The sequence below is a fragment of the Petromyzon marinus genome, chromosome 74 (assembly GCF_048934315.1).
Source record: "Petromyzon marinus isolate PM22_M1 ecotype Great Lakes invasive population chromosome 74, UKy_Petmar_22M1.pri1.0, whole genome shotgun sequence".
NCBI lineage: Eukaryota > Metazoa > Chordata > Hyperoartia > Petromyzontiformes > Petromyzontidae > Petromyzon > Petromyzon marinus.
In genome coordinates this window covers 7,775,926-7,793,390 of record NC_133740.1, presented here as the reverse complement: position 1 = coordinate 7,793,390, position 17,465 = coordinate 7,775,926, and the positions used below count along the sequence as shown (strand labels likewise).

The 17,465-nt window shown below is 54.3% G+C and overlaps 1 protein-coding gene across 2 annotated transcripts in view; it reads left to right on the top strand.

Moving 5' to 3' along the window:
• Window positions 1-3,084: 3,084 nt before the first annotated feature.
• Window positions 3,085-17,465, top strand: part of EIF3G (eukaryotic translation initiation factor 3 subunit G) — a 30,635-nt gene continuing 16,254 nt past the window's right edge. Inside the window, exons 1-6 of one of the 2 annotated variants that reach the window (XM_032980765.2) lie at window positions 3,085-3,235; window positions 5,338-5,384; window positions 7,954-8,042; window positions 9,736-9,795; window positions 13,438-13,542; window positions 16,724-16,904. In XM_032980765.2, the coding sequence (XP_032836656.1) occupies window positions 3,222-3,235; window positions 5,338-5,384; window positions 7,954-8,042; window positions 9,736-9,795; window positions 13,438-13,542; window positions 16,724-16,904 (496 nt within the window). In that variant the 5' untranslated portion in view covers window positions 3,085-3,221. Of the gene's footprint in view, window positions 3,236-3,554; window positions 3,646-5,337; window positions 5,385-7,953; window positions 8,043-9,735; window positions 9,796-13,437; window positions 13,543-16,723; window positions 16,905-17,465 lie in introns of those variants that run through there. The other variant, XM_076056059.1, reaches the window with a different exon arrangement.

Below are 17,465 nucleotides of genomic sequence, written 5' to 3'. Positions count from 1 at the left end.
AGATGTTCCATTAGGGGGGTCCACGTTTCGCAAGCATAGAGAAGGGAGGGAATGACCGTGGCCGAGAAGACCTGAAGCTTAGTGCGGAGCGACAGACCAGGTAGCTTCCGCACAGCGTTACGCAACCGATGAAAAGATATTGCCGCTCGACTGATTCGGAGTGAGACCTCTGCTGTTAAACTGGAGCCAGTCACACACACACAGACACACACACACAGACACACACACAGACACACACACAAAGACATACACACACAGAGACACACAACCACACACACACAGACACACACACAGAGGCACACAGACACACACACACAGACACACACACAGAGACACACAACCACACACACACAGACACACACACACACAGAGACACACAACCACACACACAGACACACACACAGAGACACACAACCACACACACACAGACACACACACAGAGGCACACAGACACACACACAGACACACACACACACAGAGACACACAACCACACACACAGACACACACACAGAGACACACAACCACACACACACAGACACACACACAGAGACACAGACACACAACCACACACACACACACAACCACACACACACAGACACACACACACAGAGACACACAACCACACACACACAGACACACACACAGAGACACACAACCACACACACACACAGAGACACAACCACACACACACAGACACACACACAGAGACACACAACCACACACACACAGACACACACACACACAGACACACACACACAGAGACACACAACCACACACACACAGACACACACACACAGACACACACAGAGACACACACAGAGACACACAACCACACACACACAGACACACACACAGAGACACACAACCACACACACACAGACACACACACAGAGACACACAACCACACACACACAGACACACACACAGAGACACACAACCACACACACACAGACACACACAACCACACTCACACACACAGACACACACACAGAGACACACAACCACACACACACACAGACACACACACACAGAGGCACACAGACACACAACAACAACCGCCATTCACCACTAAGTGGCGGTGACGTCACCACGACGCTTGTGCCAGGCCATGTGCACCTTGAGGCCACGTGGAGTGTCGAACGCCCGCTGGCAGGAGGTCACGGGGCAGACCCAGGTGCCACGGGTCGACTGACTGAGATGACTGGCTGATGCACCACCTGTGCCCCCTACTGTGCCAACCTGCTGTGCTTTAGCCACCCGGCGCTCCGCTCGTTGTTGTGAGCGTCGCTCCTCCGCCCTCCGTTGTTGTTGTTGGAGGGCGACTGCCTCCAACTGCCCAGTAGCGTCCTTCACGAGCCTCCTCCACAGAGGCCGATCTTGACACCGCTGGGTGGCCAGCACCACGCCCGGCCGCCTTTGTCTCCCCAGTGGCGACGTTTACTGCAACACCGCACCTTTTTTGCAGGGAACCAAGTTGACCGCTTGAACCACGCGCACAAGTTCCTCGTGGTGAACTGGCAAACGAAAACACGCTCCGGTAATTACGTCTGATGGCATTGTCTTTGAAACTGATTGGTCCACGCCAGAGACTCAAGGCCTTCTGCTTAAACGGCGTTAGAGCAGAGAGAACGCCAAAAGTCGAACAGACGATACCACTCTCAGGGACATTGAGAGCACGTGGTGAGCAGCTACAACATGGGGCACCTCCCTTGCCACTATCAACAATTGTAAAGAGTAGGTGTCACCCTCTCTGGCAATAAAACAACAGTTTGTGTTAAGATGTTAAAACACCAAACTGAAACCTTTTGCCGGGGAATAATAGTCCGCATTGACCACACACACAACACACGCACGGTATTTGTGGTGAACGTGCAAGCACACCACACGCTGCGGTAGTTTATGATGATGGCGTTGTCTTTGAAACTGATTGGTCCACACCAGAGACGGCTTTCTCAAGAGCCTCGTCTCGCTGACAGCGTTCGACCAGAGGGACGACGACAAACAGGCCAAGACAGCACAAGGACAATGCCATTATCAGGGACGTTAAGAGCTCGAGGCGAGCAGCTACAACATGGGACCTCCCTTGCCACTATTCTTGGTTCTTTCGGTAAAGTCACGTAGAAGGGAAACAATCAAATAAAAAACATTTTAAAATTCAAATTTTCTTGCTGTGGTTTTCACACCTTGATAATGATTGTGTTGCAGTCGAAACGTCGTGAGAATTGTATTGTTTTATATTTTTTTAATTATTTTATTGTTTCCCTATCTGCGTGGTGGTGACTTTACCGAAAGAACCAAGAATGTGAATCCCTGCAGTCATGAAAGCTTCAAATCAGAATTTATAAGAGTAGGTGTTAGGAGGCCGTCCATAAATGACGTCACGCGTTTTTGGACGATTTTTGACCCCCCCCCCCTTCGTCACACGGCGTCACAAAAAGTCAGACCCCCCTCAAATATGACGTCACAAAGCTTTGCTCCCCCCCCCCCCAATTTTTTTTAATAAAACATGCTTCAAATCGCTTTAAACTATTGTCATTGTCAATGACGTCACGCACCTAGAGGTGGGTGGGTGGGGGGGGGTCAGACATTTGTGACGATGTGTGACGAGTGGGGGGAGGGGGGGGCGGGTTGAGAAATGTGACGTCACGTCAAAATGCGCAACTTTATAAATAAATACAGACAACACGTTCTACTTAATTAAAAAGACTTTTTAAATAAATGTTTTCTACCTACAACATCAGAGTGCAGCGGCACATTAAACACGCACTACAATGACAATAGTTTAAAGCGATTTGAACTATGTTTTATATATATATTTTTGGGGGGGGGAGCAGAGCTTTGTGACGTCATATTTGAGAGGGGGTGGGGGTTTGACTTTTTGTGACGTCGTGTGACGAGGGGAGAGGGGGGGTCAAAAAATCGTGCAAAATCGCGTGACGTCATTTATGGACGGCCCCTTAGGACATTGAGAGCTCGAGGTGACCAGCTACACCATGTGACCTCCCTTGCTGCCGCTCGCTAACAGCACTTGCCCCTACAGTCTGTTCAGGCTACACGGGGGATCTTTGTCTTTTGCGTTGCGCCACGTGGGGCGCGGATTAAAAAATCGCGGTTTTTTTAGCGTTTGTGGGTTCGGTTTTTCCGCGCGACTTCCCGTCCCGCGTGACCCCGCGACCCCGAGGCCTGAGCACGCGGGACGCAACACGGAGGGGAGACCACCATGTTAGACTTCGAGTGAGCCTCACCACCTCCTCACCACCACTCACCACCTCTTCACCACCACTCACCACCTCCTCACCACCACTCACCACCTCCTCACCACCTCCTCACCACCTCCTCACCACCACTCACCACCTCCCACCACCTCCTCACCACCACTCACCACCATGTTAGACTTCGAGTGAGCCTCACCACCTCTTCACCACCTCCTCACCACCACTCACCACCTCCTCACCACCACTCACCACCACTTACCACCTCACCACCACTCACCACCATGTTAGACTTCGAGTGAGCCTCACCACCTCCTCACCACCACTCACCACCTCCTCACCACCTCCTCACCATCACTCACCACCTCCCACCACCTCCTCACCACCACTCACCACCTCCTCACCACCACTCACCACCATGTTAGACTTCGAGTGAGCCTCCTCACCACCGGCTCACCACTTACCACCGGCTCACCACCGCAGCGCCTCGCCACTCACCACCTCACCGCTACTCACCACCACCACCGCCTCCTCACCACCTGCTCACTTACCACCGCCTTACTCACCGCCTCCTCACTCACCACCCCCTAACTCAGCTCTCTCGCCACCTCCTTACTCACCACCCCCTAACTCATCTCTCTCGCTATCTCCCTCGCCTTCCTCACCACACCCTAACTCATCTTACCACCTCCTCACCACCTCACCATCCCCTAACTCATCTTACCACCTCCTCACCACCTCACCATCCCCTAACTCATCTTACCACCTCCTCACCATCCCCTAACTCATCTCACTCGCCTCACATCTTCACCACTCACCTCATCGCGTGGTTACTGGCATGCTCACCTCTCCGTGAACGTTACTCACCTCATCACTCATTCTCACCACTCTCATCTTCTCAACCACCTCATCACTCACAATCCTCATCACTCTTCACATCCTCTAAACCACCTCACCACTCACATCCTCACCTCATCGCTAACCTCATCACTCAGCTCACACCTCATTCTCACCACTCCCCTCACACACCCACACCTCATCACTCACCTCTCACCCACCTCATCACTCACCACCTAACTGATCTCACTCTTCGACGCTCACCTCATCACGTGGTTGCCGACACTACTCGCCTCATCACTCACCTTAAACCTCATTCTCACCACTCACCTCACCCTCACACGCCTGTCACATCCTCATCATGCTCAACCTCCTCACCACTCACCTCACCACTCATCCCTCCACACGCCTGTCACATCCTCATCATGCTCATCCTCCTCACCACTCACCTCACCACTCATCCCTCCACTCGCCTGTCACATCCTCATCATGCTCAACCTCCTCACCACTCACCCTCACCCGCCTGTCACATCCTCATCATCCTCAACCTCCTCACCACTCACCTCACACGCCTGTCACATCCTCATCATGCTCAACCTCCTCACCTCACCACTCACCTCACCACTCACCCCTCCACTCGCCCTCTTCCTCACCACTCGACACCACCTCACCATTCACCACCTCACCACTCAACACCACCTCACCACTCGACACCACCACCTCACCACTCACCATCTCACCACTCAACACCACCTCACCATTCACCACCTCACCACTCAACACCACCTCACCACCTCACCACTCGACACCACCACCTCACCACTCACCACCTCATCACTCGACACCACCTCACAACTCAACACCACCTCACCACTCGACACCACCACCTCACCACTGACCACTCGACACCACCTCACCATTCAACACCACCTCACCATCTCACCACTCGACACCACCACCTCACCATTCACCATCTCACCACTCGACACCACCTCACCATTCAACACCACCTCACCACTCAACATCTCACCACTTGACACCACCACCTCACCACTCAACACTACCTCACCATTCACCTCACCATTCACCACCACCTCACCACTCAACACCACCTCACCATTCACCACCTCACCACTCATCACTCACCACCTCACCATTCCCATCCTCACCACCACCTCACCATTCACCACCTCACAACTCGACACCTCCTCCTCACCACCTCCTCACCATTCCCATCCTCACCACCTCACCACTCACCACCTCCTCACCCCTCTCTGTCCCTCGCAGCGCCAAGCCGAGCTGGGCCGACCAAGTGGAGGAGGAAGGCGAAGATGGTGAGAGCCGTGACCCACCTCGTTACCCACCTCGTTACCCGCCTCGTTACCCACCTCGTGACTCGCCTCGTTACCCACCTCGTTACCCACCTCGTTACCCACCTCGTTACCCACCTCGTTACCCACCTCGTTACCCACCTCGTGACTCGCCTCGTTACCCACCTCGTTACCCACCTCGTTACCCACCTCGTTACCCACCTCGTGACTCGCCTCGTTACCCGCCTCGTTACCCGCCTCGTTACCCGCCTCGTTACTCGCCTCGTTACCCACCTCGTTACCCGCCTCGTTACCCACCTCGTTACCCACCTCGTTACCCGCCTCGTGACTCGCCTCGTTACCCGCCTCGTTACCCGCCTCGTTACCCGCCTCGTTACCCGCCTCGTTACCCACCTCGTTACCCGCCTCGTTACCCACCTCGTTACCCGCCTCGTTACCCGCCTCGTGACCCACCTCGTTACCCGCCTCGTTACCCACCTCGTTCGAAGTATAGTGTAGTGTGTATAGTGTAGTGTATAGTGTAGTATGTGTAGTGTATAGTGTAGTGTAGTAAGTGTAGTGTATAGTGTAGTAAGTGTAGTGTATAGTGTAGTAAGTGTAGTGTATAGTGTAGTATGTGTAGTGTATAGTGTAGTGTATAGTGTAGTATGTATAGTGTAGTGTATAGTGTAGTATGTGTAGTGTATAGTGTAGTAAGTATAGTGTAGTATGTGTAGTGTATAGTGTAGTGTAGTATGTGTAGTGTATAGTGTAGTATGTGTAGTGTATAGTGTAGTATGTGTAGTGTATAGTGTAGTATGTGTAGTGTATAGTGTAGTATGTGTAGTGTATAGTGTAGTATGTGTAGTGTATAGTGTAGTATGTGTAGTGTATAGTGTAGTATGTGTAGTGTATAGTGTAGTGTGTATAGTGTAGTATGTGTAGTGTATAGTGTAGTATGTGTAGTGTATAGTGTAGTAAGTGTAGTGTATAGTGTAGTAAGTGTAGTGTATAGTGTAGTATGTGTAGTGTATAGTGTAGTATGTGTAGTGTATAGTGTAGTATGTGTAATGTATAGTGTAGTATGTGTAGTGTATAGTGTAGTATGTGTAGTGTATAGTGTAGTATGTGTAGTGTATAGTGTAGTATGTGTAGTGTATAGTGTAGTATGTGTAGTGTATAGTGTAGTATGTGTAGTGTATAGTGTAGTGTAGTATAGTGTAGTATGTGTAGTGTATAGTGTAGTATGTGTAGTGTATTGTGTAGTATGTGTAGTGTGTAGTGTATAGTGTAGTATGTGTAGTGTATAGTGTAGTAAGTGTAGTGTATAGTGTAGTAAGTGTAGTGTATAGTGTAGTAAGTGTAGTGTATAGTGTAGTAAGTATAGTGTATGGTGTAGTATGTGTAGTGTATAGTGTAGCATGTGTATTGTATAGTGTAGTATGTGTAGTGTATAGTGTAGCATGTGTATTGTATAGTGTAGTATGTGTAGTGTATAGCGTAGTATGTGTATTATAGTATATAGTAAGTGTTGTGTAGTATATAGTGTGGTGTATTGTAGTGTATAGTGTAGTGTATCGCGAAGTGTGTTTAGTTTATAGTGTAGTGCATTGCCTTGTGTATTGTAGTGTACAGTGTGGCGTATAGCATAGTGTGTGTAGTGTATAGCGAAGTATAGTGAAGTGTATCGCTTAGTGTGGTGTACAGTGTAGTGTGTGTAATGTATAGCATAGTGTATTGTAGTGAGTTGTGTTGTATAGTATAGTGTATTGTAGTGTATATCATAGTGTGTGTATTGTATAGCGTAGTGTGTGTAGTGTATAGTGTAGTGTATAATCTATCGTATAGCGTAGTGTATAGTTTATCTTCTTTGGTTCTTTCGGTAAAGTCACGTAGAATGAGAATAAAATAATAAATTGATAAAATAAAATAACACAATAATATTCTCACGACGTTTCGGCCACAACACAAGCGGCCTTCATCAGGTGAAGAGGCGAGACTGTCTGGTAGGACAGCGCTGGAGTGAAAGAGCCACGTTCAGATCACGGCCTTTAAGCTGTGTGAGAGGAACAAAGCGCCTTGACAAAGGAATTAGCATATAATTTAGCATTGAAATGGCTGAATGATTAGCTTGTGACTGGTCACAGAAATAGCTATGTTAAAAGTTAAAGCATACACATCCGCAGAGGCACCCATTGTTAAAGGAATTAGCATAGAATTTAGCATTGAAATAGCTAAGTTAAGGCATACACATCCGCAGAGGCACCCCTTGACAATGGAATTAGCATAGAATTTAGCATTGAAATAGCTGAGTGATTAGCTTGTAACTGCTACAGAAATAGCTACGTTAAAGTCAGAGCATACACATTCACCGAGGCACTTAGTACACTTAGTACAGTGGAGTGTATAGTAGTGTGTAGTGTAGTGCAATGTATAGTGTAGTATATAGTGTAGTGCACAGCAGTATAGCATGTAGCCAACCGTGCTGGTGGTCGAACACAGCGCGCTTTAAAGCCAGCCCTGAGATTCTTCCATCAATTCTTGCCGAGTGTGACCTCCCGACCTCCGTCACCCCGACCAACCCACACCGCAGGAGTGCTGCCCTCACCCAAAGAGCAGATCGATGGCTGCGTGAAGACGCTGACTGAGTACAAACTCAACGAAGATGACAAGAAGGTCAAGGTGAGGACAGCCGAGTGGAGTGGTGGAGAGTGACCGCTCGAAACCCCCGTCGTCACCACCCGCGTCACTCGCTCACTCGCTCACTCACTCACTCACGCACCCACTCGCTCACCCGCTCACTCAAGCACTCGCTCACCCACTCACCCACCCACTCACCCACTCACCGGGTCACTCACCCACTCACCCACCCACCCACCCACTCACCCACCCACTCACCCACCCACCCACTCACCCACCCACTCACCCAGTCACTCACCCACTCACCCACTCACTCACCCACTCACCACTCACCCACTCACCACTCACCCACTCACCACTCACCCACCACTCACTCACCCGCTCACTCAACCACTCACCCACCCACTCACCCAGTCACTCACCACTCACTCACCCACTCACTCACCACTCACCCACTCACTCACCCGCTCACTCAACCACTCACTCACCCACTCACTCATCCACTCACTCACCCACCCACTCACTCACCCGCTCACCCGCTCACTCAACCACTCATTCACCCACTCACTCATCCGCTCACTCACCCACCAACTCATTCACCCACTCACTCACTCACCGATTAACTCCACCCACCCACCCACTCACCACACTGCAGGTCATCTCACTTCTCTCTCCGTCTCTCTGTGTCCTTCCTCGCCGCCCCTCCACTCTGGAATCCGCCCCCCCCCCCACCCTATCGTCGTCGCCCCTCCCCAAGCTCGGCGGTCCGCCTTGTGCTGTGTGAGGGCTCCATGGAAGGCCCTCCTGGGGCCTCGTGGGGCCTGGCGGCGCCTAGTGAGGCCTCGTGGGGTTTTGTGGGGCCTCACGTGGGGACTTGTGGGGCCTGGTGTGGCCACGTGGGTGCCTGGTGGGGCCTGGTGGGGCCTAGTGAGGCCTCGTGGGGTTCATCTTCTTTGGTTCTTTCGGTAAAGTCACCACCACGTAGAATGAGAATAAAATAATAAAATAACACAATAAAATTCTCACGACGTTTCAGCCACAACGCAAGCGGCCGTCTTCACTTGCGTTGTGGCCGAAACGTCGTGAGAATTTTATTGTGTTATTTTATCATTTTATTCTCATTCTACGTGGTGGTGACTTTACCGAAAGAACCAAAGAAGATGAATCCTTGCAGTCACGAAAGCTTCAAATCGAAACCTCGTGAGGTTGTGTGGTGCCTCACGTGGGAACTTGTGGGGCCTGGTGTGGCCACGTGGGTGCCTGATGGGGCCTGATGGGGCCTAGTGAGGCCTCGTGGGGTTTTGCGGGGCCTCACGTGGGGACTTGTGGGGCCTAGTGAGGCCAATTGGGTGCCTGGTGGTGCCTGAGGGGGCCTAGTGAGGCCTCGTTGATGCCTGATGGGGCCTAGTGGGACCTCACGTGGGGACTCGTGGGGCTGCGTGGGGCCTAGTGGGGTCTCGTGGGTGCGTGGTGGGGCCTGCTGAGGCCTAGTGAGGCCACGTGGGGCCTAGTGAGCCCACGTGGGTGCCTGTTGGGGCTAGTGAGGCCACGTGGGGCCAAGTGGGGCCTCGTGACGCCTCACATGGGGCCTCGTGGGGCCACATGTGGCACCTCGTCGGGCCTTGTGGAGCCTAGTGGGGCCTAGTCGGGCCTCGCGGGGCCTCAGGCGGGGCCGTCGCCGCTCACGGGTGACGGGGCGACGACGCTCACGCTCTCGTCCTGGTGTGACCCCCAGATCGTCCGCACCTTCAAGATCGAGACGCGGAAGGCGTCCAAAGTTGTGGCCCACAGGAAGGTGAGAGCATCGCCACCGTCAGTGGACGGGCGCAGAGACAGGGCTGAGATGATGGGGACAGAGACAGAGACAGGGCTGAGATGATGGAGACACAGAGACAGGGCTGAGATGATGGGGACAGAGACAGAGACAGGGCTGAGATGATGGAGACACAGAGACAGGGCTGAGATGATGGGGACAGAGACAGAGACAGGGCTGAGATGATGGAGACACAGAGACAGGTCTGAGATGATGGGGACAGAGACAGAGACAGGGCTGAGATGATAGGGACAGAGACAGAGCTGAGATAGGGCTGAGATGATGGGCACAGAGACAGAGACAGGGCTGAGATGATGGGGACAGAGACAGGGGCTAAGATTATGGAGACAGAGACAAGGGCTGAGATGGTAGACACAGAGACAGGGCTGAGATGATGGAGACACAGAGACAAGGGCTGAGATGGTAGACACAGAGACAGGGCTGAGATGGTAGACACAGAGACAGGGCTGAGATAATGGAGACAGAGACAGGGCTGAGATGATGGACACAGAGACAGGGCTGAGATTATGGACACAGAAACAGGGGCTGAGATGGTAGACACAGAGACAGGGCTGAGATGATGGACACAGAGACAGGGCTGAGATGATGGACACAGAGACAGGGCTGAGATGGTAGACACAGAGACAGGGCTGAGATGATGGATACAGAGACAGGGCTGAGATGATGGACACAGAGACAGGGCTGAGATGATGGGGACAGAGACAGGGGCTAAGATGATGGACACAGAGACAAGGGCTGAGATTATGGAGACAGAGACAGGGGCTGAGATGATGGAGACACAGAGACAGGGCTGTGATGATGGACACAGAGACAGGGGCTAAGGTGATGGACACAGAGACAGGGCTGAGATGATGGACACAGAGACAGGGGCTGAGATGGTAGGCACAGAGACAGGGCTGAGATGATGGACACAGACAGGGCTGAGATGATGAACACAGAGACAGGGCTGAGATGGTAGACACAGAGACAGAGCTGAGATGGTAGACACAGAGACAGGGCTGAGATGATGGAGACACAGAGACAGAGCTGTGATGATGGACACAGAGACAGGGCTGTGATGATGTAGACACAGAGACAGAGCTGAGATGATGGACACAGAGACAGGGCTGAGATGGTAGACACAGAGACAGGGCTGAGATGATGGGGACAGAGACAGGGCTGTGATGATGGAGACACAGAGACAGGGCTGAGATGATGGAGACAGAGACAGGGCTGAGATGATGGTAGACACAGAGACAGGGCTGTGATGATGGAGACACAGAGACAGGGCTGAGATGATGGAGACAGAGACAGGGCTGAGATGATGGTAGACACAGAGACAGGGCTATGATGATGGAGACACAGAGACAGGGCTGAGATGATGGACACAGAGACAGGGCTGAGATGGTAGACACAGAGACAGGGGCTGAGATGATGGACACAGAGACAGGGCTGAGATGATAGACACAGAGACAGGGCTGTGATGATAGACACAGAGACAGGAGCTGAGATGATGGAGACAGAGACAGGGCTGAGATGATGGTAGACACAGAGACAGGGCTATGATGATGGAGACACAGAGACAGGGCTGAGATGGTAGACACAGAGACAGGGGCTGAGATGATGGACACAGAGACAGGGCTGAGATGATAGACACAGAGACAGGGCTGTGATGATAGACACAGAGACAGGAGCTGAGATGATGGAGACACAGAGACAGGGCTGAGATGATGGACACAGAGACAGAGCTGAGATGATAGACACAGAGACAGAGCTGTGATGATGGAGACACAGAGACAGGGCTGAGATGATGGGGACAGAGACAGAGACAGGGCTGAGATGATGGAGACACAGAGACAGGGCTGAGATGATGGGGACAGAGACAGAGACAGGGCTGAGATGATGGAGACACAGAGACAGGTCTGAGATGATGGGGACAGAGACAGAGACAGGGCTGAGATGATAGGGACAGAGACAGAGCTGAGATAGGGCTGAGATGATGGGCACAGAGACAGAGACAGGGCTGAGATGATGGGGACAGAGACAGGGGCTAAGATTATGGAGACAGAGACAAGGGCTGAGATGGTAGACACAGAGACAGGGCTGAGATGATGGAGACACAGAGACAAGGGCTGAGATGGTAGACACAGAGACAGGGCTGAGATGGTAGACACAGAGACAGGGCTGAGATAATGGAGACAGAGACAGGGCTGAGATGATGGACACAGAGACAGGGCTGAGATTATGGACACAGAAACAGGGGCTGAGATGGTAGACACAGAGACAGGGCTGAGATGATGGACACAGAGACAGGGCTGAGATGATGGACACAGAGACAGGGCTGAGATGGTAGACACAGAGACAGGGCTGAGATGATGGATACAGAGACAGGGCTGAGATGATGGACACAGAGACAGGGCTGAGATGATGGGGACAGAGACAGGGGCTAAGATGATGGACACAGAGACAAGGGCTGAGATTATGGAGACAGAGACAGGGGCTGAGATGATGGAGACACAGAGACAGGGCTGTGATGATGGACACAGAGACAGGGGCTAAGGTGATGGACACAGAGACAGGGCTGAGATGATGGACACAGAGACAGGGGCTGAGATGGTAGGCACAGAGACAGGGCTGAGATGATGGACACAGACAGGGCTGAGATGATGAACACAGAGACAGGGCTGAGATGGTAGACACAGAGACAGAGCTGAGATGGTAGACACAGAGACAGGGCTGAGATGATGGAGACACAGAGACAGAGCTGTGATGATGGACACAGAGACAGGGCTGTGATGATGTAGACACAGAGACAGAGCTGAGATGATGGACACAGAGACAGGGCTGAGATGGTAGACACAGAGACAGGGCTGAGATGATGGGGACAGAGACAGGGCTGTGATGATGGAGACACAGAGACAGGGCTGAGATGATGGAGACAGAGACAGGGCTGAGATGATGGTAGACACAGAGACAGGGCTGTGATGATGGAGACACAGAGACAGGGCTGAGATGATGGAGACAGAGACAGGGCTGAGATGATGGTAGACACAGAGACAGGGCTATGATGATGGAGACACAGAGACAGGGCTGAGATGATGGACACAGAGACAGGGCTGAGATGGTAGACACAGAGACAGGGGCTGAGATGATGGACACAGAGACAGGGCTGAGATGATAGACACAGAGACAGGGCTGTGATGATAGACACAGAGACAGGAGCTGAGATGATGGAGACAGAGACAGGGCTGAGATGATGGTAGACACAGAGACAGGGCTATGATGATGGAGACACAGAGACAGGGCTGAGATGATGGACACAGAGACAGGGCTGAGATGGTAGACACAGAGACAGGGGCTGAGATGATGGACACAGAGACAGGGCTGAGATGATAGACACAGAGACAGGGCTGTGATGATAGACACAGAGACAGGAGCTGAGATGATGGAGACACAGAGACAGGGCTGAGATGATGGACACAGAGACAGAGCTGAGATGATAGACACAGAGACAGAGCTGTGATGATGGAGACACAGAGACAGGGCTGAGACGATGGACACAGACGGGCTGAGATGATGTACACAGAGACAGCGCTGAGACAATGTTCCATGATGCCCCATCAGAACTGGAAGAAGTTTGGAAATTCGGAATTCGACGCGGTTGGCCCCAACGTCATGACTACCATGGTCAGCGACGACGTCTTCATGACCTTCGTCACCAACAAGGAGGTGAGGGAGTGTGGTGGTGAGTGACTTGGGTGAGGGAGTGTGGTGGTGAGCGATTGGGTGAGGGCGTGTGGTGGGGAGCGATTGGGTGAGAGTGTGAGGTGGTGAGCGATTTGGTGAGGGCGTGTGGTGGTGAGCGATTTGGTGAGGGAGTGGTGGTGGTGGTGGTGAGCGATTGGGTGAGAGTGTGTGGTGGTGAGCGATTGGGTGAGGGCTTGTGGTGGTGAGCGACTTGGTGAGTGAGTGTGGTGGTGAGCGATTGGGTGAGGGCGTGTGGTGATGAGCGATTGGGTGAGAGGGAGTGTGGTGGTGAGCGATTGGGTGAGGGAGTGTGGTGGTGAGTGATTGGGTGAGGGCGTGTGGTGGTGAGCGATTGGGTGAGAGGGAGTGTGGTGGTGAGCAATTGGGTGAGGGCGTGTGGTGGTGAGCGATTGGGTGAGAGGGAGTGTGGTGGTGAGCGATTGGGTGAGGGCGTGTGGTGGTGAGCGATTGGGTGAGAGGGAGTGTGGTAGTGAGCGATTGGGTGAGGGCGTGTGGTGGTGAGCGATTGGGTGTGGGCTTGTCGTGGTGAGCGATTGGGTGAGGGCGTGTGGTGGTGAGCGATTTGTTGAGGGAGTGGTGGTGGTGAGCGATAGGGTGAGGGAGTGGTGGTGAGCGATAGGGTGATGGAGTGTGGTGGTGAGCGATTGGGTGAGGGATTGTGGTGGTGAGCGATAGGGTGATGGGAGTGTGGTGTTGAGCGATTGGGTGAGGGATTGTGGTGGTGAGCGATAGGGTGATGGAGTGTGGTGGTGAGCGATTGGGTGAGGGAGTGTGGTGGTGAGCGATAGGGTGATGGAGTGTGGAGGTGAGTGATTGGGTGAGGGCGTGTGGTGGTGAGCGATTTGGTGAGGGAGTGGTGGTGGTGAGCGATTGGGTGAAGGCGTGTGGTGGTGAGCGGCAGAGTGAGGGAGTGTGGTGGTGAGCGATTTGGTGAGGGGGTGTGGTGGTGAGCGACAGTGGGGAATTGTAGTGGTGAGCGACAGAGTGAGGGCTTGTGGTGGTGAGCGACAGTGAGATTGTTTGGTGGTGGGCGACAGTGAGGGAGTGCGGTGGTGAGCGATTGGGTGAGAGGGAGTGTGGTGGTGAGCGATTGGGTGAGGGAGTGTGGTGGTGAGCGATTGGGTGAGGGAGTGTGGTGGTGAGCGATTGGGTGAGGAAGTGTGGTGGTGAGTGAATGGGTGAGGGAGTGTGGTGGTGAGTGATTGGGTGAGGAAGTGTGGTGGTGAGCGATTGGGTGAGGGAGTGTGGTGGTGAGCGATTGGGTGAGGAAGTGTGGTGGTGAGTGAATGGGTGAGGGAGTGTGATGGTGAGTGATTGGGTGAGGAAGTGTGGTGGTGAGCGATTGGGTGAGGAAGTGTGGTGGTGAGCGATTGGGTGACGGCGTGTGGTGGTGAGTGGTTGGGTGAGAGGGAGTGGTGGTGAGCGATTGGGTGAGGGAGTGTGGTGGTGAGTGATTGGGTGAGGAAGTGTGGTGGTGAGCGATTGGGTGAGGAAGTGTGGTGGTGAGCGATTGGGTGAGGGAGTGTGGTGGTGAGTGAATGGGTGAGGGAGTGTAGTGGTGAGCGATTGGGTGAGGGGGAGTGTGGTGGTGAGTGATTGGGTGAGGGAGTGGTGGTGAGCGATTGGGTGAGGGAGTGTGGTGGTGAGCGATTGGGTGAGGGAGTGTGGTGGTGAGCGATTGGGTGAGGGAGAGTGGTGGTGAGCTATTGGGTGAGGGAGTGTGGTGGTGAGCGATTGGGTGAGGAAGTGTGGTCGTGAGTGAATGGGTGAGTGAATGGGTGAGGGAGTGTGGTGGTGAGTGATTGGGTGAGGAAGTGTGGTGGTGAGCGATTGGGTGAGGGAGTGTGGTGGTGAGCTACAGAGTAAGGGAGTGTGGTTGGTGAGCGACAGAGTGAGGGTGTGTGGTGGTGAGCGATTGGGTGACGGCGTGTGGTGGTGAGTGGTTGGGTGAGAGGGAGTGGTGGTGAGCGATTGGGTGAGGGAGTGTGGTGGTGAGCGATTGGGTGAGGGAGTGTGGTGGTGAGCGATTGGGTGAGGAAGTGTGGTGGTGAGCGATTGGGTGAGGTAGTGGTGGTGAGTGATTGGGTGAGGGAGTGTGGTGGTGAGTGATTGGGTGAGGGAGTGTGGTGGTGAGCGATTGGGTGAGGGAGTGTGGTGGTGAGGAAGTGTGGTGGTGAGCGATTGGGTGACGAAGTATGGTGGTGAGCGATTGGGTGAGGGAGTGTGGTGGTGAGTGATTGGGTGAGGGAGTGGTGGTGAGCGATTGGGTGAGGGAGTGTGGTGGTGAGCGATTGGGTGAGAGGGAGTGTGGTGGTGAGCGATTGGGTGAGGGAGTGTGGTGGTGAGCGACAGAGTGAGGTGAGCACCAAGGGCCACAAGGGGCATGCACCTCGTCACCGATGACGTCATTGATTACGTTATCCGACACTGCGCGATAATCCGGCTTACCGAAATGATCCGGAAGTCCTGCGCCGATCCGGCAAAACCGCTCGGAAGGCTCTCATCAGTCCGGCGATCTGCGCAATAAAGTAGCTACACCCCTCGCTCCCCCCACTACCCCCCCCTTGCTCCCCCCACTACCCCTCCCCTCGCTCCCCCCACTACCCCTCCCCTCGCTCACCCCCTGCCCCCGCTCCCCCCACTGCCCCCACTGCCCCCCCTCGCTCCCCCCACTGCTCCTCCCCTCGCTCCCCCCACTGCCCCTCCCCTCGCTCCCCCCCCTGCCCCTCCCCTCGCTCCCCCCACTGCCCCTCCCCTCGCTCCCCCCACTGCCCCTCCCCTCGCTCCCCCCACTGCCCCTCCCCTCGCTCCCCCCCCTGCCCCTCTCCTCGCTCCCCCCACTGCCCCCGCTCCCCCCACTGCCCCCACTGCCCCCCCTGCCCCTCCCCTCGCTCCCCCCACTGCTCCTCCCCTCGCTCCCCCCACTGCCCCTCCCCTCGCTCCCCCCACTTCCCCCCCACTGCCCTCGCTCCCCCCACTACCCCCTCTCCCCCTCGCTCCCCCCACTACCCCCCCTCCCCCTCGCTCCCCCCACTGCCCCTCCCTTCACTCCCCCCCACTGCCCCCCCCCCCCTCTCGCCCATGACGATCTCACCCCCCCCCTCACCCGGCCCTCCCCCTCTCTCCCCACCGCCACCACCAGGACCTGGACACCCAACAGGAGGAGGATCCGATGGCCAAGCTGCGGGGGCAGAAGATGGTCTCCTGCCGCATCTGCAAGGGCGACCACTGGACCACCAAGTGCCCCTACAAGGACACCCTGGGGCCCATGCAGAAGGAGCTGGCCGAGCAGCTGGGCCTCAGCACCGGCGAGAAGGAGAAGGGTGAGAGGGGGAGGGGAGGGGAGGGAGGGGGAGGGGAGGGAAGAGAGGGAGAGGAGGAAAGAGAGGGAGAGGGGAGGAAAGAGAGAGGGAGGAGAGGGAGGAGAGGGAGGAGAGGGAGGAGAGAGGTGAGGGGGAGGTGCGGGAGATAGAGGGGGGGAGGGAGGTGAGAGAGGTGAGAGTCACATGACCGCTGGATAAGCTGTATCCCCGACGTTCCCGGGGGTGACGTTGGCATGCCGTGCTTGCAGGGAGCTCTTGAAAATGTGGCACCAACCCTCCACCCCACCCCCCCCACCCCCGTCCTTTGGCGACGGCGATTGGTTCCACGAAGCGTGCTCGCTAAACGAGCGTGGGGGGGTACGTGCGGTTTAAGGGCTCCGTTTCGTTCCGACGGCGTCGAAAGTTTACCACCTTTCCCCCCCCCACAACCCAAGAAAAAACCACGTTGCTCTGTAATATGCCTGGCAGCAAAACAGCTTTGCTAAGATGTTAAAACGCCAAACTGAAACCTTTTTACGAGGAATCGCGTCTGCAAACAAAAAGACATACTCTGGTAAATCT